General features: G+C 31.4%; 1 protein-coding gene across 3 annotated transcripts in view; it reads right to left on the reverse strand.

Moving 5' to 3' along the window:
* Positions 1-27,859, reverse strand: part of PCDH15 (protocadherin related 15) — a 1,489,951-nt gene that overhangs the window by 273,675 nt on the left and 1,188,417 nt on the right. For all 3 annotated transcript variants that reach the window (XM_076010005.1, XM_076010003.1, XM_076010004.1), the window contains 3 exons: positions 21,203-21,409; positions 12,558-12,692; positions 10,910-11,059 (listed from right to left, as the gene is read on the reverse strand). In XM_076010005.1, the coding sequence (XP_075866120.1) occupies positions 10,910-11,059; positions 12,558-12,692; positions 21,203-21,409 (492 nt within the window). The remainder of the gene's footprint in view (positions 1-10,909; positions 11,060-12,557; positions 12,693-21,202; positions 21,410-27,859) is intronic.

Below are 27,859 nucleotides of genomic sequence, written 5' to 3' on the forward strand. Positions count from 1 at the left end.
CAGCATATCCTAGAATAATCCAAGATGATGAGCACCTTAGTAGAGTACATGGTTGGCAAATATATCTCTTGGGTTTATTATTCAGAAAAAGGTATCAACATCATTAATAATAACATCATGATTGATTTTTATGGACCAAGGATTGTTACTGAAAATGAATCTCTCATCAGTGTATTCTTCTTCCTGACAAAAAAAACTCCCAAGGAATCAAATAACAATAAGATCACTTTATAGCATTTCTTTCTATTGCCTGATAACTTGAAGGGGGCTTGCTTCTTCTTTGTGGCAACTTCATGATCCTTTTTTAATGTTTTAATTACTCAAATTCTGAAACTGTAAACTAGAAACTCAAATGTTCTAATGCCAGTGCATTCTTCTATGCTCAACTTACACTCTCATTACTTCAAATAAGAATTTTTCTCAAAGTTGACTTACATCAATCTCCATTTCATTAGCCTTACCCATTAATTGAAGGACTTATTCTTTAATATTGCTTTTAAAAATCTCATATTGTCTACAATGTCAATCTAAACTAATCTTCTATGAATAATAGTCCCCTTAAAATAATTTATAAATAAACTGATTGATTTATTCAGATCTTAATTTATGCCAGATGCTGGACTCTGAAAAATGGAGACTGTAAAAGATATAGACAGAATAATTTCTGTCAAACAGCAGGTGGTCTAGGAAAAGAAATATGAAAGAGAACTATCTTTAACATAATTACTATTATAGAAGGAAAAAAAGATATCAGAAAAGTACAGAAAAGCCTGTAATGACAAGGGGACTGGAAGAATAAACCAAAATATATTTGATTTACTAAAAGAAAAGCATTTTATTTTTACCATTCAGTTCCTCTCCTCCCCAGTGGCAGTCAAATTGGTATCCTTAATGTCTCATGAAATCACCATGTCTTTGGACATATCATTCAATTTCCAATAATAGCGTATCATCTTCACCTGCCTATCTGAATACAAAGCATTTTGATAGGTTCATGAAGTTCTAATCAGCAATGAAGTCTTCACAACTACATAAGCCCTAACATTATCATCCCCACTCACTTTTTGATGAATTCTTATAATACTTAGTTTTTCCATAAAATTTAACAATTCAATAATGGTTTGTGATATTTTCTGATTATTTCACTGTGAGTAGGATTACTGTCTTTTGCAAAATATATTAAACTCCTACGGGTTGGGACTATGTCTTGTTCATTCTATGTATTTTTTAGAGCAGCTAGTTTAATGCTAAGCACACAAAATGTGTATTCAGTAAATTAGAATTTGGCCAAGAAAATACATATGTAATATGTATTTGTAATGTACATAGATATTAGGGTTTGCACAAAGGCGATTTTGTTTGTTTTCTTTTGTTAGGGTTTCAAAAAGTCCTTTCTGCTCTATTTCAATGTAGCTGTTTTCCCCTAAGATTCCATGTATTTGAAATATCTCAATATCCAACTATTTCTCAGAAGACTATGCTTTGATATCTTAACAAAATTTACTACAGGGGAACTTGAGAGGCAAAGTGAGTTGTTTTTGAAACAACAGGTGAAAAAAAGCTAAAATACTTTGGCAAAATGTTTTATGTCCCTCCGTATAGAACATGCAGTAAAAGGAAAAAAATTCTAAAATATATTGTACATTTTCATTTCCTCTGGGGAAGCATCACATTTTGTCAATTATCTAGTAAACGAAAAACATCTGGAACTGTAATAATGGGAGAGAATACTGTCAATATAAAAAGAGCACAACTTATATGATTGTAAAAACAATCACATACAAATAAACAAAAAGCTTCATAAAAAATGCAAGCACCTAGGCATTAATTATTGAAATTGGACAACAAAACTGGAAAACTTTCAGTATGACAAAACAAAAATCACACTAGTTGAATATAAAAGTAAATAATTTAATTGCATTTACAAATACATTTTATTTTAAAAGCTATTAAATAAATATATCAAGGAAGGGGGATAATGTCTGATAATTAATATAAAAGCCAAATATTCTTTTGTAGTTATACAAATTCAAGATGCAGGTGTTTGTGATTAATATATTAATATCATTAGTGTCTTCTCCAAATTTACCAATGGGAAAGTCCAATTTAAACAACACAACTCCTAAGGTCTTAAAAGATATTTACATGTTAACAATTTCATCATGTATAATTTCATGATATGAGTTATATTTGTTATATATGGTAAAACTGAAATACTATATGCCTTTCTTCACTAGTAGTGTATTGAAGTAGTATATATATATACATATATATATACTAGTATATACATATACTAGTAGTATTATACTAATATATATACTTAACATTATAAATTTAATGTTAATATTTTCCTTAATCCTTATGATTTGGCACAGTGCCCAGTATTTTAAACACTCCTCCACACAATAAATGATTTTTGAATAAATGTGTTAATTATTCAATGTTGCCTCTCTAAAAGCCTATATTATTGACTTCTCATGACATATTTTCAGTAAGATTTGTTAGCCTCTTACAAGCCTTTGAAAAACCTTCTGAATTACCAAGTTTGAAAGTACTATGTACTGGGGATACTAATATATATACAGTTTGATTAATTACTTTTTAAAAATGCATTTACCTGAAATATAGGTAAATTCCTGAGACTCGTGCAAACATCCCTAATCTTAATTTACATCATTATTTCTTTTATTCATTTGTTCATTAAACAAATTTTATTGAAAGTCTACTATGTTCCAGAGGCTGTATATGATGTTGAATATGTGATGAAAGAAGACACAAAGTAATGGAAAGAAACTGGAAATATTTTTACTTCGCTTGAGCCTATAATCAAATGAGCAAAAATGATAGCTTAAAAATATAATTAGAAATTTTGAAATGTGCTATGAAGGAAGAATCAGCATGCTCTGAGATAATAAAGGAGAAAAAATTAAGAAACGGAAATCATGAAAGGCTTCTTTGAGGAAGTGACATTTAAACCGAGACCTAAATTATGAAAAGCATATATGAATAAGAGTTATCTAGTAACAGTGGGTGCATCATGCCAAATAAGAAAAGAGTGAATGATAAGCAATGAAATTAAACACTAATCAGAAAATTGGTCACGTATTATACACATTACAGGCTTTATTTTTATAGTTGTGGAAAACCACTGGAGAGATCCAGTATGGGAATTATTTGATTTGATTTCAAATTTAAAATTTCCCTGGTTACTGAGCAAAGAAGAGGAAGGGAGGAGACACAAAACTCAAAGAAGGGCATTCCAGTGTTCTAGGTAAAAGTTAATGGTTGCTATTACCAGGATGGTGGCAGTGGAAAGAGACACAAGTAGATGTATTGAATATGTACATTAGGAAAAATTGTTAAGACTTGGTAATATATTGGGAGGTGGGAGTTTATGAGAATGTGTCAAGAATAACTGTTTTCCAGCCTGAGCAGCTAAATGGAAGGTGTCGCTATTTTCCTAGGTGTAGAATATTATTCATCTGAAGAAACTACAGATGTAACAAAATTTCAAATTCAATTAAAGTCTGCAGCATGAGTGAATAACCTGTATTAGTTAAGAATTAAGTTTTGGTGTATATAATTCAATTCTAACAAAAACAGGTTGAGATAAGAAATTGTACAGTCTTTAGTAAAATTAAGCAGTTTTAAATACCCAAAATAAAATTGTGTATAAGTGTAAAAAATATGTGTGCATTTTTGTAAGCTTTGCTCATTAAGTCTTTATCTGGTATTTACTGAAATCCTAAACACTATAAATACATTAAATAAATATAACCCTCAAACTTTAATCATGTATCATACATACATATATGTGCACACACACACACGCACTACAGAAAACAAAATCAATATTTGAAATAAATTGTCGGGAGTCATTAAAATATTATATAGGTTTATCCTAAACTTAAATGTTGGAAGTTATAAAAAATAATTTTAATATGTTATTTTATATGTTATGTTCATGTGTTTTCCACAAGGTATTAAATAATATACATGACATACAGAGATATACACAGATAAGGTAGCAAGGGATATTAATATTTGTAAGTGCTTAATGTAATTAATAAGAATGGTACCATAATAAGGCAACAGATATACATCATTTGCCAAATGCACATGGGATAGTAGTTTATATAATTAATACAACACTGTTGTGGGGTTGATATTATTATAAACATTTTAAAGATCAGAACCCTGAGGTATAGAAGACTAAGCTATTTATCTAAAGTCATGTAAAAGTACAAAGTAGCAGAAGGGGACAAGACTAGCTAGTCTGGTGCCCCATTCTCTTATCTTTTAATTGGATTCAGCAACAGTTCTATCACTTACAAAATTCATGAATTTGGAACAAGTATTTATCATCATTTTAACTCAAAATTTTTCTATAAAATTAGTCTATGAACAAAAATATTTTCAAAGTCATTTCTTGCTCTAATATCCAATGATCTGCAATACAGAATAACTGAGATAAATATATCAGAAATGTTTTCAATCTAAAATATGTTTCTATATTAAGAGCAGTAAGGAGTATTTTGCCTGAGCTGTGAAGTTAGAGATCACTTTGAGAAAAAGCTATGTGAGACAACATTTTGTGTATGATAGAATTCTCAGGTCAAACCAAACAGGACACATTTCTAAAGTGATACTTTTTCTAATCTGATTGAGAGTGCCTTAATTGAGGGAATTAAATTCAATTGATTTAGTTGAATCCGTGTGTAACTCATTATGTTGACCACTGGTGGTTAGAGCCTTAAGAGTTTTTCTCTTAAAGGAATTTACAGTTCAGTAAGGTAGACAGACTTATAAAAGCTAACTTTAATACAAGGTACAATAAAATGTGTGGAAGATAGAGTTGGTAGCTGGTAGGTGGAAGCATGGTGAAAAGAACAATTAATTATGATCTGCTGGGAAAATAAAGGTTTCATTCAAAAGGTAACATTTGAACTGTATGCTAAAAAATGAGAATAACAGTATAACTCAGATCAAACCTTTCTACCTGGGAGAGATGTCAATAGAATGGGAAAGACAGTCCATGCTAAAAACAAACAAAACAAAACAAAAACCTGTATGTTCTCTGCGTCAATTACATGGAGGCATGTAGCAGGAAATGAGACAGAAATATCTGAGAGTATTATACAGATGTTCTTGATTGCATGTGTGGAGATTGGACCCTTGCTTTGGTAGGCTTTTTAGGAGGATAAGGATGTGTTCTAACTCATTTCACAATCTTTTGGAGCAGTGTGGTGGGGAATCTGCAGAAATAGCCAGGTTGCCAATCATAGCTACTACAGCAGCTTTATTTACCACAAAGCATAGGAATAAAAAAGGAAATGGTGGTGGGAATGCAAACTGGTACAGCCACTTTAGAAGACAGTTTGGCAGTTTTTTACAAAACTAAACATATTTTCACATGATCCAGAAATCCTGCTTCTTGACATTTATCAAAGAGTTTGAAACTTAAATGCCCATGCAAAAAACTGCACACAGATTATTACAGCAGCTTTATTCATAATTGCCAAAACTTGGAAGCAACCAAGATGTTCTTTAATAGGAGAATGAATAAATAAACTATGGTACATTCAGACAACTGAATATTATTCAGCACTACAAGGAAATGGGCTATCAAGCCATGAAAATACATGAAGGGAATGTAATTTGCATATTACCAAGTGAAAGAAGCTAATCTGAAAAGGCTACATACCGTATGATTCCAAGTATGTGACATTCTGGGAAAGTCAAAATTGTGGGGAGAGTAAAAAGACCAGTGATTGTCAGGAGGGAGCAGTGAAGAAGAATGCATATGCAGAGATAAGGATTTTTAGGGCAGTGAAACTACTCTGTATGATACTCTAATGGTAGATATGTGTTATTATACATTAGTACAAAACCACACAATGTATAACACCAAAAGTCAACACTAATGCAAACTACAGACTTTTTTGGGTGATTATGATGTGTCAATGTGAGCTTATCAATTATTAATATAACAAATGTATTGCTTTGGTAGGGGATATTAATATTTAGCAGGCTATGCATGTGTGGGGGCAGGGGATATATGGAGATCACTGTATCTTCCTCTTAATTTTTCTGTGTACCTAAAACTTCTCTACAAAACTAAGTCTTTAACAAAAAAAGAAAAGAAAAGAAAAGAAATGATGATTGAGATACCTTTTAAAATAGAAATCACATAAACTGAACCATAATTTGGATGTACGCAGGTGAAGGGTAGTGAAAACAAACACAACTCCAAAGTCACTAGCCTGCTGCTATGTAACCTAAAAATTAATGCTGAGCTTCACAATATAGTAGCCTCCAAAGGGGACTGGATGTGTTTTTAGTCTGTGTGGGCTTATGTATTAGAAGAAAGATAGTGGAGAGTTAACTGATCTTGCAATATGTCCTGTTTGAAGTGAGTTTCAAAGATGCAGATAGTCATGTAGTTATAATATCAGCTTGATGTTCAGCACCAGAGGTCATCACAGGACATTTAACTTTAGGAAACACAAGAATAAATAGAGGTGATGATTGAAAACTTGGAAATAGATGAAAGAGAGATTTATATATAGATTGTTAAAGAATGGAATATTTAAAGGGTAATAATTGAATAAGGAGCCAGTGGCAATATCCCTCAGCCAACAGAGAGCTAGGATGAGAACCATGGATGTTTTCCATAAAAGGATGAAGTTGAGAGTTTTGCTGAGAAATGCTTTGAGGTTAACATTTAGAGATAGACGGATGATATGTATGATTTTATATGATTATTATTATTTGTGCGATGTGAGTGAAATCCAGATTATACAGATAAATACAAATACATATATATAGATAAAATATAGATATGTAGGCACTTGATTAATAAATTTAGATAATTTTATGAATGAAGTAAGGAATCATAATGAAATAGCAACATGAATAATTCTATCTGGGAGGAGTGGTTAGGCCAGGGCACGGGGATATTTAAAAATGTTTATAGGCCAAAGGAAAGGAATCAGCAGAGACAAAGAGATTGTTGTAGTGAAAGAAATAGAATAATTAATGGATTACAGGGACGGAAAGGAATGGACTCTAAAGCAGAAAAGAAAAGTGAGAAATATGACAGAACAAAATAAGGAGAACTGAAGAACAAGAAAAACAGAAAGACATGAAGTGTGGATCAGAAACTCAACTCTGTTTGGAACTCCATTTTAATGACTCAAGAAGTACGATTAGTCAGTGGTACAAAACACTGTTAAAGTTTAAGGCAATGATTCTTAACTGGCTATATATTAGAGCTGCTTCATGTTCTTAAATAAAATCTCTCCATGTGATTCTATTATGGGTGGATAGATCATTTAAATAAAAATATTTTAGGATAGAAGGTTGGCATTCATTTTTTTTTAAATTCCAATATATTAAAGGAGTATGAATTTTTTTACATGGATACCTTGTATAAGTTGGGGCTTTTAGTGTGCCTGTCATATGATAGTTTTTATTATACATGACAGAAATCTTACACTCAATTATGATTGAGAATCATTGATGTAAGAGAATTGCAAATATTTAGGAACAATGTTTATGGAGTATATGAGTTGGATAGTTAGCTACTGATATTTAAATCTACATCTTCAAAATATTATAAGAGCACATTAAAATCTGTATCTTTGATATAGAGCAATTGATTTTATAAGAAAACTAGCAATATGTGGAATGAAATCATAAAGATACAGCAACATGATATCAATTAGTGTCAACCTGTAAGATTTCATTGATGGCCCATAAAATGGTCTGCATAAATTGAAAAGTAAATTCTCTCATGCCAGCAATTTTCCCCAAAATGTAATGTACTAATAATATGGTTACACTTCAGTTCTAGTTATGGAAGATGAAGATGCTGCTTTAAGGCAATACTCCTCTTACTGTAGTTCATGATCCATATATATGAGAATCACCCTGGTCCTTTTCTTATGCTTGATTACAGTAAAAAGGGCCAGAGTGATTTTCACACATGGGGGTCATGAACCACAGAAAGAGGAGTATTGCCTAAAGCAGCATCTTCATCTTCATCAGCATCTTTCCATACAACAATCTATCTTCATAATTTGCATAGTTCATGGAAATATAGAAAATATACATCTTTAAAGATAAGGTGAGATCCATTTTCTAAAGAGCATGTATTGCATATATTGAGTCAGAAGTCCAATTTATAACTGAAAACTTTTAACAAGGACCTAGTTACATCTTTATGATCAACCCATTCACTTGTAGAAAGGATAGCTACCTTATAATAAGAAAATATCATACTCAAATAATTGAGTATATATATTCATATCAGGCCAAAACAGTCTCACGGTATACCTGAAAATGACATTACAATAATTAAAACCTATTATCCCAGACTCTTTTTTTCTTGAGAGTGCTCATTGTCACCTTTGTTTCTAACACTTTCAGTCTTTTTGACATTAGGTTAACTGTTAGGCAGGGACCAAATCTTCACATGGCAGATACAGGCAAAGAGGATGCATCTTAGGGGCAAAGAAAGCCAGCGACTAGTCAGGGAAAGGGACTGCAGGAAAATGCAGAACACCTGAGAATCAAATATATCAATAATCAGTTAACATCCCACACCACCCGTAAGCCTGTCCCTGGACAAAGCCAATAAAAGGAAACCACCTGGGAGTCCTTAACATCTTTCTCCACTCATGGAAACTGACACGTTCCTCTCTAGAATGTATTTTCACTTTCTACAGCTTCCTTCTTTTCTGCAATAAAAGCTGTTTGTGTGGAATTGCTTCCTGTCTGCATTCACTCCGTTGCACAAGCCCTGTTTGTGATTTTTCCAAGCAAGGAGCCACTGAACCAGGACAACAGTCCACCAAGAGGCCGGACCTGACACTAATCAAACAGGAAACTGATCTTCTGTTGGGGCAACGTGGAAAGGTATTTTGATGAGGTAAAGCATAGGAACCTATGTTGTAACCACTGAAGGGTATTTGCACATCACAGTTTTACATCATTTTTGTTGTAATTTTTTTCTCTCAATGACAGATCTATTTTCTTTTACTTCTAGGTTCTTGGAGGATGCTTTATAGTCACATCATTCTTTTACTACATACTAGGAATAACATTAAAAATGCTAATTATAAAGCTTCATTCCTTGCTTTTTAAATAATTTTAGAAAAATACAAGCATATAGACACAAATAACTATCTTTATAATCTTCATAGTTCATGGACATGTATAAAATATAAGTCTTTAAATATAAGGGAAGATATGTTTTATAAAGAGATATACAAGGTAAATTAACTTCTATAGCCTTCAAATACCAGAATGCCAGCTTTTGATCCCCTAAGGCAAACACTGTTGAGATACATACAATTCTACCAGATAATTGCTGTCATTTTATTAGTTACACTTTCTAGTTGCCTGCTGGCTGCTTTTCTGTATAAACTTACTTTTATTTCCAATTATGTCATTATAGAGATGAGAATCATATCTCATTAAATAAGAACATGACAATAATTGTCATTCCTTTATCTGAATAAATTATAATTTTTCTACCTGTGAAAGGGTGCTTCAGTAAAGAAAAATATACATCTTCTCATTCATTCATATTTTTATTCATTCATTTCTACTTATCTGCTGGTCCTCCTTACTTTCATCCTCAAACATTTATTTATAAAGCATCTACTATATTAAGCATATACAATTTGTCAAGCACTGTGGATATAGATGCTATGGATACAGAATTAAACTAATTACAGTTCTGCCCTCCAAACAAATGGGTAAAAACAAATTAATTTCATTAATGTGACACCTGCTAACCAATATATGAATAAAATTTACTGTGGCAATTTGAAACCTTTTTCCCCATTACCACATACATACCAGAGGATATTTACATACATGGTAAATGTTCAGGTGAATTTCTAGCCCCCAGGCTATCACGTCAAACTTTCTATATAACTCAAGAAAGCATATCTTAACTCATTAATAAGAATAGCATTGAATCATTTCTAATTTATATTAAAAATTAGATAATGTAAAGTTGGTGATCATCTTTTGAATAAATATTTACTGTATGGCTAATATGTCTGCATGTGGTATTCATTAAAATGGCAAACAAGACACTTAGAGTTACTGAACTCCATTTGGGGTGAGGGAAAGAAAAACAATACTTTCCAATGTTTATAACATCTATGACCTTGATGAGAGCGGTTAACATATAGAGAAAGAATGAGTGTGTGCCTGCATGGCCTGGGGGCTATTAACACCAGGTAATTAGGGAAGTTTTCTCATTGTATCATAGTGTCTTGGCTACAAACTGCTAGGTTACTGCTCAATTGCATGTACAGGAGCTACTAAGAAAGAATTTCTAGGAACTACCTACTGAAACTTACTAAGAGATGCTTCCATAGAAAGAAAAGAATCTAAAAGGGTAAGAACAAAGTAGTAAAGCCATAATTAGAAGTGAAAGAGTTGAAGGCGGAAGAAATAATTCCAGAAAATGAGAAAGAGCAAGAACAATCAGATGAATGGAGGTACATAGTTCAGCATGACTGAAGCTTAAGTACAAGAATAGAGAGACAAAGACAAAGCTAGAGAGAAAAACAAGGACCATAACATGAAGATTAAACATTGTTGAGGCACTTGTGCTGCTTTATTAATATCATGAACTAGTTATCTAGGAATAAAATATATATTATTTGTTTATTATTTATTATTATTTAATTTATATAAATCATTTGGAATAATTTAAAGCCATTCAAATACTCTAAAAATGTATATCAGATCAAGGCATTCCTGGCCTGAAAGCAACTTAAAATTATGAGGTCTGACTCTGAGGTAAAGCAATTTCTTAAGAAACACATTGTGTGATGGCCTTGGAAAAACTGTTTTGAGTATATCCCTATATTATATGGGTAGTTACCTGTATGACACTGTCTCCAGGGTTCATATCTGTATAAACGTAGACATCATAGGATATTTCAGGGAACGTTGGGGTGTTATCATTTGCATCCATCACTCGGATATTGACAATAACTGGCTCACTTTCTTGTACACCATCAAATGCTGTTATCTTTGGGGGTAGAAAAATACACTTAGTATAGAAGTCATGCAAATATAAGCAGTACAGAATTTGCTTTTACGGTTTAAAAAGTTTCTTACATGCAATTTATAATTTTAAAAAGATACTAAAATGTTTTGTTGATTTAAAAAGCAATAAAATATAATACTACACAATCAAAATTATTTTAATGTGCTAAGAAGCAAATATTGGGGATTCTGTTTTACTTTTAATGTATTCAAGTAAAAGTATATTTTAAATAAGCAGATGTATGAAATATCTTAGAAGCTTAAAGTGGGCCAATAACATTGGTGATTCTTAAGAGTTAACTGTAATTTAATCCTTAAAAACGTTATCTGGAAACTATTCTCCACTTTTACATATTTTGTATGCAATACAATTTACAGTAAACATGCTTGTATCAGTCAAGAAAGTAGTTGCTCTAGATATATAATATTGTATTCTAGTAATTGACAAAAGGATAAATTTTAAAGGACTCATTAGAATTAGTTAATAGTGATATATAATTACAGTGTCAATATTTTAAGAATACCTGACAAACAAAATCAATGCTAAAACACCATCATCCTTTTCTGAATGACTTCTAAAATCCACTCTGTATCTAAGTTTTAACTGTCACATAGCTAGTCTGGAAGCTCTGGTTTTCTGCTGTCTAGGTTTCTCCAGAACTCCTGTATAACTACCAAACTTGTGCTTTCTATCAGCTCATCTTTCTCCTATGTCTGATTCAAGAATTTGGATATAGTTAGAACTTCCTTTTAATCTGTATTTATCTCTCAACCCTACTGTACGAGTTATATATATTTTTTCTTATGTCATGATATATATTTACAAAAGCAATTTTAACAACCTTCACTTTTTTCCCTTTGATTAGCTTAATGCAGGATTTCTCCACCACAGTACCATTGACATTTTAGGACAGATAATCCTTTGTTGTGAGGGAATTTTCTCTGTATTATAAAGTGTTTAGCAGCATCCTTTATGTCTGTCTATCCACCAGATGCCAGCAGCACATTTTCACAATTGTGACAACCCAAAATGCCTCCAGACATTGCCAAATGTTCTCTGAAGGAAAAATTATCCCCAGTTGAGAATCACTGGCTAAAACCTACAACAAAATTAAAAATTCAGTAACAACAACAATAACAACAAACGTTAGGAAATAATTCTTCATGTATATCTCAATTTTAGTCAATTATAAGTGTAAGATGATAAATGAAATTCCCATTTTTTTTGTTTTTGCCCTGAAGCATTGTTTTTTTTTCTTTTAAGGGGAAAATATTAATATTGTTAAACAAAGTTATTAACAAAATAAGGAAAAGTACATGTGAATAATTTTTTGTTTTGATATTCTCTTTGATGTTGAAAATATTGCATTTTTCCCTCAAATAATTGACTTTTTAAATTTTAACCAGACATCTCTTTATTTAAATTAAATACACACACACGCACACACACACGCACACACATATATATGAAATCTCTTTACCGAAAAGGTGTAAGTTTGCTGTTCTTCCCTGTCCACTGGTTGTAGTAAGGTGAGGTAGCGAATGATACCAGTCTGAGTAACCGTGAAGACTGAAGTGTAATCATTCAGAAAAAGGTGAAGCTCTGGATCTTTTGTCTTTGAAAAAAAATGCCATTATTTAAAATGTTGAATAAATAATGCAGTTATCAGTTCGTTACCTGGTAGTTACTTTTTGAAATTTATTGCAAATATATATATAAATTTATTAAGAATTTCTAAAGGAAAAGAGAGATTTAACTAAATACTTAATTCATAAACAAGCTGAAGTATCCAAAAAGATAGTGACTCATATTGTGGAATATAAAATACTAAAATATGTACTAGTATAATTAATGTGGAAAAAAAAAGAAAAATAACAGAAAGAAGGAAAGAAAACCCAATTAAATAGATTCCTACTGATTTTTTGATATCAGTATTTTCCAGAATTTTAATGGACTCGAAAAATAAGAAGTAAAAGCAAGGGAAAGAAATTGGAGTCCAGACTTTTAGCAAACGATTTTATAATTACTTCATTTGTAGTAATAAACTACACATATGCATATTACTATCTTGTTCTCAATTAGAGTGCAAAATAGAAATAAAATTGGTTATGTATTAATCATTACCTAAAAATATCACGCTTACCCTTCCTTATTTTAATGTTGCAAAGATTCTCCAAAGGGAAACATAATATTTATTTTAATTAAAATGTTTCAGATGATTTGATTGAAAATGTTTGAATTAAGTACATGTGCCTAATAGAAAAGTCTAGTCAAAAATTATAAATACTTAAAAAGGTATTTCAAAATTCAAGACTGAGAGATAATTAACCTAGCATTGGAAACCCTTCACAATTTCATTGCCACTCCTGAAAAATAAGACATTATTTTTGCAACTGAAAGAAAGAACAATGACATAAAGTGCATAAAGTGGGGATGCCTGGATTTGTCTCTCTGTAGGGGAAAAGGAAGCCAAGTGGGGCAAAGACTATATCAAGAAGGCTAGGAAAAAGAGATGATAAGATACTTTTATAGAATATGGTACTATTTAAAATATTATGCGATTCATGATGTGAAATGTTATTTAATATTATAAAACAGTTTTTTAAGTCTGGCATTAAGGGCTTAGGGCAGAGCAGAGAGTAGGAAATTGTTAAACATGTTTTCATTTGACAAAATAGAACTCATGTTTATGATTTCTACGTAAAATGCAAAAGTGGTAAAGTATACTATTATAATAAAAAGTGGACATCATTTCATCCATGATATACTTTAATTTGTACATCTTTTAAAAGCTGAAATATGTGTATATTTCAAATAATTTTGAAATGAATGGTTTCATTTAAACCTGAAATGAGTTATGTATTCATGATATTCATTCTGTGATAACTTCTATGTCCATGATTTTGATTTAAGGTCACTGTGCTACATTTATTCTGAAACACTAAAATATGAATACTATAGATAATTACTGACATTTGCCTAGTTATTTTTAAACTGTTCAAAGATATCAAAAGAAAGACCAAGAGGCTTTACAATCTGATATTTTCAAACAGGCACTTCAGTCGTTTCCATTTTTGTGTCATGAACCCAGTTATTCAATATAACTAGAAATTGAGATATTTTGATTAATCAAATATGCTAATTTTTAAAATAAATTATTTATAAAAGTAAATTATAATATAAAATGCATATAACTAAATATATTTAGCTACATTTTTGAGGATTATTGTTATATTGTTATATTTTAGAGTCAATTGTAATGAAATTCAATTATTATTTTAGAGGTGATCAAAAATGTTAGCTAACATGCAGTTTCAATCAATGAAAAATTAAAGTATGAATGTTTATCCTTGATTTTATCTAATTACTGGGCTTTTCAATTTATATTTTTCTGTTTTATAAATATACCAATGGTGCCTTTTACTTTACTCATTTCTTTAGGTCCTAATAATGCACAATGAGCAAATTTTGCTGTGTAACTTACTTCCCAAATATTTATTTATTTTTTCTTTTGTTCAAATCCTTCTGTCATTCTCTACTACCTCTATACCTAAAGTTTCTCTAATTTTTTTCTTCTATTCAACTATATCTTCTGTTAGTAAATTTGTTAGATATATTTATTCATATGTTCGCCATATGTTTTTAAGCATTTTCATATGTCAAGTATTATTGTTATAATGCAATACTGCAGTGAGTATTAAGTTGTGAACCTGTGTGTGCATATGTGAATGTAGTATAATATGATTGTGTTACAAGTAGCACCATTCTATTTTACCAATTACCAATTTTATGAAAGTCCCAAGGTTTTTATTTTTTGTCAAATGCTTGCCATTTGAAGATGATGCATACATCAATACTCCATAAACAGACTCTCTCATATTGTATAACCAGAGATTTTAAAGGTCCTTTGATAATTTAACTGTCTCTACTTCTTAAGTTCTTTTATGATAAGTAGCTACAGACTAAGGTAACATTTCCCAGAATGGTATATTACTTGTTTTACTGGAAAGAAATAATACCATACAAAAACTAGCACTATACATAGCATATTGTAGCTCATTATAATCTTCTTTGCACAGTTAATCTCTGATCAAAATATAACTCTTTGTCATTTATGTGTATTTAAAATAACCTTGTTAATATCTATATATATATATACATAAATGTTATTGGTAAATATCTTGTCATTTATTCCAGTGTAAAAATTGAAAAAGACAGACTTAGAAATGTTCAACAAATTATCACTCAAAGTTTAACTTTTTAGATTCATTTGTAAAGATACTACTAGTTTCATATGTGGTATATCAAGAGTCTTCCAAAAATTACAATACATCATTTTGTGAATTTTATGGAAATTTCATGTAATATCAATGTCAAATTTCAATTAATACATGTCAATACCAACAAACCTATTGTTTGATAGACAGTATTTACAGTTAAAGATTTTGCTGTTCTTGACTAGAAATAAGTCTGGGTAAAAGAATTTTTTAAAGGAACAATTTGCATATGAAGTCAAATATCCATCTCCTATCAATTCCTTTATAAACAAGTTATTTTTTGTCAAGCTACATCTTAATATCAGTTTTGATTTCACAAATATATTTGAATTTTACAATTCCTACAGTTAATGACTCAAGTTTAGTCAACATTTATATATTTTTAATACCCTTGATCATGTAATATTCACATGCTCATAAATTTTATGAACTAGGATGTAAATTGACAAATAATACTCTGGCTTCATATTCTAGTGGGGACAGTAGATTTTATATAGCTGTTGTGTCTATGAGTTTTCTTAAAATGAGTATTAGTGTTCTAAATCAATAGGTACACAGAGAGTTGATTAATAAGTGATCTTTTCCCCAATACAAAGTAATATTTATTTTACCCTAAATTTATTAACCAAAAGTATAATATATTCCTATATTGATTTATATACTATTTTTCAGGAGAATACAATAAACTCTAACATGCACTCATAAGAAACAGAAAGAATAAATGCTAAAGTAAATCCGTATATAAATGCAAAGGTAAACAAAAGTAAAAATAAATGAAAACACCCCATCATATACAACTATATTCAAATATGACAGTCTATTAAATTTTAACAGATTTTCTAATTGGAACCAAAATATGATAGCACACACACACACACACACAAGATTATATGCATGCTCATATATATGCACATACAATATAGAAATGTATATATGTATATGTGCACATATATATATACACACTTAAGTGTCTACATATAAATTACAAAGCATAACAAGAAATGACAAAAAATTATCTCATCTGTCAATTTTAATTAATTGGAAGTAGTTGCCTGAAATACTTAGTTCAAAAAGGTTTAATCTCAAACATTTTTAGGGAAAAAATGGCATGATAAATGACTAACGTTTGTCATGAACTAAAAAAATAATAGTAATAATCCATCTAATTTCAAAATGAAATTTGTATTCTACACAATATCTTAGTACTGTAATCAATAACATGATGTAAATATATTTAAATTTGTGTAGTATAGTTATAGATACCTTTATGAGTGATAATGAAGTAATGCCTATGTGTTTTAAAGGAAAAGAAAAAGAACAAACAAATGTATCACAGCAATTACCAAAAGAACAATCACAAAATTAACACCTAGTACCTACAGGAACTCCACCAGGTGGAACCTATATGCAAATTAGACATGAAATAAATACTGTAAATATAAATGATCACAACCACACATATGAAGAACAAACAAGTAAATAAAACATATGTACACTAATGTTTCTTCTTATAGATATATATAGAGAGACATATACAAATATATATATGTTTATATATCAATTGCTTACATTTACACAATATGCTTTTTCAAGTACTTGTACTATGCCAGAGTTTTAGTTTTACTGTGACCTTCAGGATTCTATTTTCCTGAAATCTACACTTGGAAGAGCATCAGCACTCACCAATCCCCATTACTATTTCTTAAAACTTTGTCTTACTTTCCACTGACTTGAAAAGAGAAACACAACTTAATTTTTAAACAAATGGATCCAAAGTTATGCTTTTCTTAGCATGTGCCTTCTGGCATAGCTGTGCTTGCAGCAGCTCATGAGAGTCAACCTCTACAGTAAAACTTCTCATTTTATGCTTGAGGCTTAATCTCCATTTCTAATTCTGACACCTATATAAGGTGAAATACCCCTGTCTCTCTTCTTGCAAAAATTATCCCAATGCTGATTATTTTCACTAATTCTGAGTCTAAAAGACAGCAAGATTTTACCATGTAGTAAAATTCTTGCCTGTAAACTAAAAGGACCTTGATGTTTTATTTTGTTAATAAAGATCTTTAAAAATCCTAGTAGTGAGTTAATTTACTTTATAAAAATAAAGAGTGCTTGGACCAGAAAAAGAGATAATTAAGAAGGACACAAATATATCTTTAGACATATTAATGACTATGTCATAAATTTATTGTGTCCTGGCAAGTGGAAGATTTAAAAAAAATAATGGCTGAGGTTACGAGAAGGCTGATTTCTACATGTGATGAAGAATTTTCTAAGAATTAGAGTTGTCCGATCATGGAATGGGCCATATTGTGAAACAGTTAATTCAATACTGTTTGAATTTTTGAAGCATATGATTCATCGTATCATGTGTACATATTGCCCAGCCAGCCTGTGTAATAGAAGATGAAAGATCACAATGCATAGAAAATGTAACAAACAAAAATAATTAAATGAGATGTAGCCTGGCATATAGAAGAAACTACAAGTAGTGGTTAAATGTAATAGGTGAAGTAGGAAGTTTCAGACATTGAGGCTGCAGAAATATTTAGGTACCCAAGATACAGAAAGTCATGTATGTGAGCTTGAATTTTCTTCTTTAAAGAAATAAGCATCACAAAAGTATATTAGAAAGAAATGTGATATAGTCAGATTTGAGCTTTAAAATAAATCATTTTAGTGGCTGAGTGAAAGATGGATTTGATTAGGAAATGAATGAAATAAGGAAATCAGGAAGGAAATCTAACAATAGACTAGTAGCATGGAAGTTGTAAGGATGGAAAGGAGAAATGCGATTCAAGAAATAATTAGGGAAAAAAATAGGAAGAACTTGAAGGAAACATAAAAATCAAGGAAGAGTTCTCAGTTTCTAGCTTGAGTGGTACAATGAAGTGTTACATCATTTTCTAGGGAAAGGACTTTAGTAGAACATTGAACATAGTGGAAGTTGGAATAAACTCTCTCTAATATTCTATGAACCTATTTAAAATTACAGGTATATAAAAACTATGATAAAACTTCTGTTACTAAGGGATTAGATATACTTGTTCACTCTCTAGACATCTAATGACAACCACTCACTATAAATTTTAGACAGAGGTTGGGTATAAATAATAATCAAATGATCAGATTTGCATCATTTAATTACTTGACATTTTCACAAAACATATTAATCATGCCACCCTCCATGTACAAGGCATAATCTTTGGGAAATTTCCTCCCATGCCCATCCCCACCAACTGGAGAAGCAGGCCAAAGCAGTAATGATTACTACCATATAGACCATGTAAGTGATTGGACAAGATGGGGTATCTAGTGAATATGAAGCTAACAACACTGCACTGCTATTACATGGTAGAACTAGGAGTCAATTCCAGAGCTAATTCCAAAGCGCAAACCCCTAACAACCCATACTTTGGAAACATCTCAAGCCATTGAAGAGGCTAACTGGCATTGTAAGTCTCTAAGAGTAGAATTCTAAGTAGTGTTTCCCAAAGGTTTTGGATCCCTGAGCTCTCCCCACTCTATTTTATTAATGCTCTGTAGTGCCACTGTCTTTCCCAAAGTTCTTTGGGACACAATTTTAACATTTGTAATTTTAAAGTGAAGAGACAATACAGGTAAGATAGGAGCACACAAGCAAGCACAGGGCTTAGTATGCAATCATTAAATAATATAAATATACTGAACAAGAATAAATACAACATTTTTGCTATTATATAAATCTAAAACTGTGTAACTTTAGAACTTAGCTTTTATTAATCACTATATCCACTAGGTATGACCTAAACCACTATGAACTTTCAAATTGACTAGTCACTACTAAGCAGAATTCACACCAAAACCTGAGGGACATCACCAGGCCTGCAAAATTTATTATCTTAGCCTGGAATAAACTTACTAAGGTGATTCTGGGTGTTTTCTAATCAGGATTCACTAAATGAAGACTTTTTTCCTGTGACTCATGAAATCTACCAGGGGGGATCTCAAAACCTTCTAAGCTAGTATTTAAAATAGTGTATTCATGTGTACTTTTCTAGGGAGAAAATCTATAGCATTTGTCAGCTATTATTATGGTCAGACTATAGTCAAAGTATATAAAAGAGAGGGGGGCTATCTAGAGTAGTGCTTAAAATCAAGGACTTTGTTTCCCATCAACTTTGGCTCAAGGTCCAGCTTTATTATTCACTAACTCTGTGATCATAGTAGGCATTTAAAAATAGTTTGAATGCCCCCTTCTGCAATATGGAAAATTATATCTACTGTGTTTTCTGTAAGGTTTAAGGGATTAAATGCAAGATAAAACATTTACTATATTGTCTATCATGTACTAAGAATGCAATAACAATTAGCTATTGTTAAAACTTGTGATTCAAAAAGACATGACATAAAATAGGTGGTGTGGAAGAAGAAAAAAGCAGAGACAGATAAAAGAATAAAATAAAACATCTGGAGGGAACAGGTGGAATGCCCACGATAGCACTTCCAGCCTTTGCTAAAGCTCACAAAATTTCTTTATAAAGAGAAAAAAAACAAAACAAAACAAAACCTGAAAGTATCCTCCTAATTTACAGAAGTGATAATAAAGCTCTGTGTAACAAGACTTTTGGGACATTCTAGAGCTGTGCTGTCCAATTAGTGACATATGAACATATATAGCAGCATGTGATTATTTATATTCATTTATTTAAATTCATTAAAATAAATCAAAATTTAAAGTTATGTTTTCATTTAGTCACATGGTTTGTTGCTACCATATTGGATGGTGCAACTACAAAACATCATCACAAAAAGTTCTCCTAGACAGCACTGTTACAGAGTCAGGCTAAGAATCAGGACATTTAGAAAAGCAAGTGACAGAACTCAAATTATGTAAAAAAAAAAAAAAAAAAAAAAAAAAAATATATATATATATATATATATATATATATATTTGGGAAATATTGTGGTAGTTAACAGAATCAAAGAAAAATCTTTAGGAATTAGGATAGCTGTCAGGACCTTGTAACTTAAAATGCAGGAACTCAACAGGACTCTCTTCCCTGTGTGTGTCTCTCAGGATTCATTCTCTCCCCCTGATAATGGGCTTTCTCCATCATGTCAACAAACATGGCTAGAAAGACTTCAGATTCATAACCACTTCTTTAATACATCATGCCATCTAGAATTTTATTTATTTTTTCCCCTGAAAATCCCTGGGAGGACTCTGGCTGGTCTTGTATAGGTTTTCTGTCCACTCTTGATACCATCACTCTGGCTGAGGAGGTAAATAAAGTATTCTGATTTTCTTAGCCTGTGCCGTTTCCCACCCATTTAGATAGTGTCAGTGCCACAAAAACCAAGGACAATAAGGAGTGGAAGAATGTTAGCATAAACATAGTCACCAGCAGAAATGTGAGTGGGTCAGTTGCCCCTAATTGTGTTTTCTTTAGTAGCGTGACATCAGAATGGAAGAAAATTCTCCCCAACTCACTCTCTAGGGCTACCTTCATAATTTTTATATGCATTGAATAACATCATTATTTTTCCTTATCAGTAATTACATAAAACAATTCTCAACCTATGTTAATAAAAAATGTTGCCCTGCTGATTTAGCAAACATCAAGTGAAACATTCTTTTTCTTTCATATACTGAATATCTGTAAACTGAAAAAAGAGTTATTAAATACATATCTTGAAATATCCTTGCTTTGAAATTGAATTATAACACTAAAACTCATTTATACTGATATTGTTCTCTGTAATACAGTTCATATAGCCATATCTTTGAAATATGTCCTATTAAAATAAATATAACAACAGATGTACTAAACAAACAAGAACAAAATATATATACTTAACTTACATCTTCTATGTCTTTGTCCAGAGCTACTATTCTTAGAGGACTGGTCAAATTTAAACTGTCAGAAATGGTTGCTCCCACAGGGGCAGATTCCAGAATATAGCCTTGATAACTGGACATTGTGAAGTACGGGCTTTGATTGTTTTCATCCAGTATTTCAATGTGTAGACTGGCAAAGGCAGGAAGAGGATGGCCATTGTCCTGTTCAGCCTAAAAATAATTTAAAGAAAAGATTTAAAAAAGTATATTTCATGCTATCCTTTTGTACTGTTACTTTTCATGCTATATATAGGGATTATCTTTTTAACTGTAATCATCACAGAAAAAAGAAAGGCTTTAAGGGGTCATTAGAGAAAATAAATGAGGAAATTAAAGTTCAGAGAAGCTTAATCAATTGCATAGTCTCCTGTTTTCAAACCCAGTATGTATTTTTTTAAAGCATTACTGCAATAAATTATTATAATTGTTATTGCATGCACTAAAGAGAGATAATTGTGCTTAAATATGTTTAGTAAGAAAATTAAGAGGTGAATACATTTGAATGAATTGCTGATGAAATGCTGAGAAAAAGATTTATAACCCTAATAAACTGCTATACTTACTTCTCTCTCTTCCATGTCTTTTCATTCCACACTAATGATCAAATCCCTGCTATGGTCTGAATGTTTTTGTACTCCCAAAATTCATTTGTTAAAGTCTTAACCCCCCCTAAGGTGATGATGGTATTAAGAAGTATGGCCTTTGGAAGGTAATAAGGTCATGAGGGCACAGCCTTCATGAATGAGTTTAGTGACCTTATAAAGGAGGCTCTAGAGAGATCCTTTGCCCATGCTTCCACCATGTGAGAACACAGCTCTATGTGTTATGTGTGAAACACAAGAAGGCACCCTCTATGAGGAAGTGGGCCCTCACCAGATACTAAATTTGCTAGCACCTTGATCGTGGAATTTCCAGCCTCCAGAACCATGAGAAATAAATGTTTGTTGTTTATAAGCCACCCAGTTTATGGTATTTTGTTATTTGCAGCCCACAAAGGCTAAGACAATACCAAATAATTCACAATTCTGTATAAAACTGATAAATTAAGGCTATATTTATTGTCCACTGAATGTACCCAAAAGTATCCTATAAAGGGACAGAGTTAATTTCGTTGTAATATTTTAATAGCTATGAAATTTCACATATTTAACCAGAAATATTATTCAAATGAAATTAATATTCATGTATTAATAGTATGTATATAGTTGTTTTCTTGTATATTTATTCCTCTTACATTTAAGAAATTCATGAAAATATTTATTTCTAATAAATTTTCTTAGGAAATCTTTAAGTGGTCATACTGTGAATGGGGAAACACCAACCCCACATTTACTGTTTTCTAAAAAAATGTATTTTATTATACAGAAATCAAAAAGCTTAATTTGGCTGGGCACGGTGGCTCACTCCTGCAATCCTAGCACTTTGGGAGGCTAAGGTGGTAGGATGGCTTGAAGCTAGAAGTCCAAGGGCAGCCTGAGCAACATAGCAAGACCCCATCTCTATAAAAAAAAAATGTGAAAGTTAGCCAAATGTGGTGGCCCATGCCTACAGTCCCAGGTATTCAGGAGGATGAGGCAAGAGGACTGCTTTAGCCTAGGAGTTTAAGATTGCAGAGAACTATGATAATGTCAATGTACTCTAGCCTGAGCAACAAAGTGACAGAGTGAGACTCCCCCCACCACCAAAAAAAGGGAAAAGTTTATTTTAAGGAAGATTTCATGGCAATTGATTTCTAGAAAATTTCCACCAACATGTAGGAGAAAATATTGATATAATTCAATGGTATATACATTCATTGAAATGGATTCAAATTGTGTCATTTTTTGTTGGTATGTCTTCTCTGTTGTCAGAATAGTTATATTTTAAAGTCAATTCAAAATGAAAGTAAAATGTCTGATACTAAACTCTGGAGTGCTTTTGTAGATGAAATAGTGACATTTTAGCTATGAAAGTTTATAAGTAGTTCAGATAGATATCTCTAATTATTCAATCCTGAGGCAAGAACTTGGTCCTCTCAAGAACAGTTTAGTCCACATTATAGCAGCACTGAGTAGATTCCCAGGCCTGAGGGACTTGGATTGTTTGGCTACTGGGTTTTAAACATTAAAGAACTTCCACTAGAGTAGTTTCAGCATCTAGCAGAGTACTTGTAAACTAAGAAACTACAATAAACATTTGTTCATTGAATGCCCCAACCCACAAAAAAAAAAGAAGAAGAAGAAGGTAGGTAATAAACTAAACTACAGTGATGTCTGGCAGAATTGGGGACTTTGCACTGAGATATCACAATATATTTCACTTCATACTATAATTTATATTGAAGATATGTTGAAATATCATTTATGTCAATTACTAATTTGACATTATGGTAATTAATAAACTCAGTGAAATGATTTTATGTAATGCATTGATATACAAAAACTACTATGATTTTTAATATTTTGATATCTCTATTTCAATATGTTAGATTTCCTTAGTAATAATATATAGTTTATTTTATGCATTTAAATTTTCATTTGGAAGCTGATTGTGGGAGTGGTCCATGGCACAAAATGCTTATGGGCCACTGCTCTGCACTAAGGAGAACAATACCAAAATAATGTTTGGTCCTGCCTAGAATTAAGCATCCTTCACACATAACCAGCTGTGCTGCTGATACCATCAGTCTGGATGAGATCGTTCTGTATCCAGTGGTTGTGATTAATTTGTGCTGAGCCATAGATGTTCTTTTAGGAGTTCCCTCTGTGACATACATCAGGCTTTCTGGAGACAGCTGACCAGGGCAAAAGGTACAGTCTATGACTAGAAAACATCATTTTTGCACTGTTTGAAACTAATTGGTCCATATGGGGCTCCAACCCAACGACCTTGAAATAATTTAAGCAGGGATGCTCTGCCTGACTCCTGCAGGCTTTGAGCAGTTCATACATACAAGTCATTCTAAAGAGGCCTTTGTCTCTCTCTTCCTTTCAGATCTGACTATTCTAATAGACATCATGTCATATTCACAACATAAAACTATGAAAAGTCACAGATTTTATAATTTATCTCCTACAAATAAACATACACAAACACAAAATGTATAAATTTAAAGAGGGCAAAAAAAGCAAAATTTCATAATAAGAAGCTTATATTTTACATTCAGATCATATGTTGTTAGTTTTTACTGCCATTTGTGAAGCCAGTAAAAACATGAATTAGTTCAATGATGAAAACAAAGTGATCCAATAAAGAGAGAAATAAAATTCAAATTAGATCTATGAAAATAATATAAATCTTATCTTCCTCAAAAATAACATATAAAAACTCTGCCTATTATTACCCTAATATTAGTTTGTTGTTAATGACTAAAACTTTTGGATCGCTACTTCATATTTTGTTCTATTTGAGGTGTTTCAGATTACTAACCAGGTATCTATCTCCAAAGCCCACATTCTTAATCTTTATCCCGTTTTAGTTTCTTAGATGTGAAAACATATATTTTTGTATTGATGGAAAAACAGAAAGATTAGTTTTGTGTTCGAGTCCACATAGCTTGTAACAGACAGACCTTGGGCCCAGACTCAAGTTTTCTTGATTTATAAGAGGCCACACAAGGAAATCCATCTATAAATTTTTCAAATTTATAGAATGTAAATTAATATCCAAAAGACTGATGGGAGACCTTAGTGTTAGGAGAGAATATTAACATAAATACTTGTGATCAAATTAGAATTAAAATATGAAACTTAAAACAAATTAAGACTATTATACTTTGTTCTTTAGTAGGTCCATGTATCAAACCATCATCCAGTCACTTTTTCTTCTGTATAATATAAATAAGAGTTCTCAAAAATATGACTTGTGTGCTCCACTGTGATCAGAAGTGAATAAGATGAGGACTATAAAACATCAGGTCAAGTGACACAAGGTGTTATTTTTAAAAATCATTTAATCATATAAAATTACCTTATTTATATCTACAAACTCAATGGTTATGAGTTAAACATTATATTAAATGCTGAGATTCGTTCAAAGAGAATCTGGGCATGTGTCCCATTTTCAGTAATGGGATCAAAGTAAAATTTTAGCCAAAAAAAGTAAATATATGAAAAAAACACATAATTTATTTACTTTGAAAGGCAACATATTGAAATAGAAAAAATCACTCCCTTTTTAATATTAAAACAAGAAAATACTGATAATTTCTGAGCTCCTTGCACCAGGAGACAGAGAATACAGAATAACTTTTTTCCTGCTAGGTGGTGGCAAGTGATTTAACAAACTCCATATGAAACTTTTGAAGTAGACATAACAATTTAAAAAAAAGGGAATTGGAGAGTTTACCAAGGCATATAAATAAATTCTAGGAAAGAAGAAATATTTTTTTTTCCTAGAGAGTCAGAAATTATTTATTGTACATCTATAGAGCTGACTTTTTAGATCTTAGTTGTTAAACTTTGTGTAAACTACCTCCTCCAATTTTTTTAAAACCACTTTAATCAGACTTTTGCATCCAGTTTCTTATGTCAGAATCACCAATGACTTTTACACTAACAAAAGCAATTTATTTAATTTATGTTCAGTCTTCATCTTACTTGATCTATCTTCAGCATTTAAAAGCACTATTCACTAGACTTTCAGAACACTCCATTGGTTTGCTTCCTATTTTCTATCTACTTTTTCTCATTCTCCTTTGCTGTTTTTTTCCTTTTCTTCCCAACTTCATAAATTGGAATGACCCAAGAGTCAGATTTTAGTCATCTTTTTATACTCACTCCTTTGCTGATCTCATCTAATCCCACAATTTTTAAAATGTCAGAACTATAATTACTCCTAATTTATATCTTTAGTCTGGATCTCTCCCCTGAATTCCACAATCTATATCCAACTGTGTACTTCATATACTGTGTACTTTATAACTCTCATTAGGGATCTAATAAAAATTTCAGATGTCAGATCTGCAAAAATGAAAATCTGATTCCTCATCACAAACCTGCTCTGCCCACAGTCTTTGCCACTTTAATGGCTGCTGGATACTTTCAGGTGCTTATGTCAGGAACCTTGAAGTCACCTTTACTCCTTGCTTCTATTCACACCTCACATCTAATTTATGAAAAACTTGTATTAGCTGTAACTTTAAAATATACACAGGATCTAACTACTTTTTAAATCCTTAACAGCTATTACCCTGACACCCTGATCTAAGGTACTGCCATCTGCTACCAAGCTTATTTTAAATTCTCAATTAGCTTCTACCTTTGCCAATAGCCCATTCTCATAATTGCGAGCCCAATGATTTTGTTAAATAATATCCAGATCATGTTACTACTCTTCTTAAAACCCTGCAATGATTTCCAATTTGTCTCAGACCCTACAGGATCTGATATCTTAGTGTTTTTCTCATGATACTCTCCTCTCTCTCAACATGCTCTAGTCACGTTCTCCTTTTGCTACACTGCTGAAGACCAAGTACATTCCTGTCTTAGAAACTTTGCATTGGCAGTTCCAATGTATGTCCATGTGGATCAAATATCTTTCTCCACATGGCTTACTTTGACAGCTTATTTAAATTGTACCCCCCTTAACTGGAATTCCTGATGGACTTTGCTATTTTTATAGTACTTCAGAGCTCTTAAAATATTATAAAATGTGTTTATTTATAATATTTGTCATTTGTGAAGTGTGCTGACTTCCAGAGTTTATAACAATGCCTAATATAGAGTAGGACATCAATAAATATTGAATAAATGAATATACTTTTGGTAAGGAAGTCACGTTACTGCAAAAATAATACTCTGGTGGAAAGATGGCTTAGACAGAGAGGTGTTTGTCTTCAGTCTATATCCAACCAATTTCATCTTGACAAGTCCTTTAATCCCCCTGAGCCACTATAAGTGATAATTTACAAGACACATTATTAACTGTGTGACAACTATATAACATAATATACTCAAGATGCTCATAAAAATGCCTTACAAAAAATACCTTGCTCAATAACTGTTAGTTGTAGTACTGCTACTTAAAAATAGTTTAATGAAAGAACTCCTGCTTCAGTTGATAATTGTAGAAAAAGTGAAAAGTAGTTTGATAAAAATTCATAACTTTAGGTTCCATCTTCTCATTTGATAATACACAATTAATGGATTTTGTATGCCAAGAAATGTTCCATGTCAATAAACTTGAGATGAAAAAAATACTTTTATATCAATGTAGTGGATTATGGTCTTATCTTGCTTCAAAATTAAAAGTACATGTTAAAATCTTAAAAGTTAAAGTAAAAACACATTTTAATTCTGATAATGCTTATAAATTTCTATATTCATTCAATTTCTAATTTTCCTATATTCATAATATTGAATCATAAAAATGGAATCACATTGCATGCAGAGTAAATCCCCTTGCTACATGCTTTTATATACTGGACCCTTTATTGTAGTTAGAGTCTTAACATCATTTTTCACTAGACTTTTAAATTCCTTGAGACTAAACACTATATATTTGTCTTATGCACTGACAAATATTTAACCAATCTCTGGTATATGGAAGAAGCTCAACAATATTTAGTGTGATTTTTGTGTATTTTCAATTTTAATAGGCTTTATATTAAATATTCTCTACAAATTAAGTCAGTATACCATG

This window comes from Microcebus murinus, chromosome 14 (assembly GCF_040939455.1).
Source record: "Microcebus murinus isolate Inina chromosome 14, M.murinus_Inina_mat1.0, whole genome shotgun sequence".
Lineage (NCBI taxonomy): Eukaryota > Metazoa > Chordata > Mammalia > Primates > Cheirogaleidae > Microcebus > Microcebus murinus.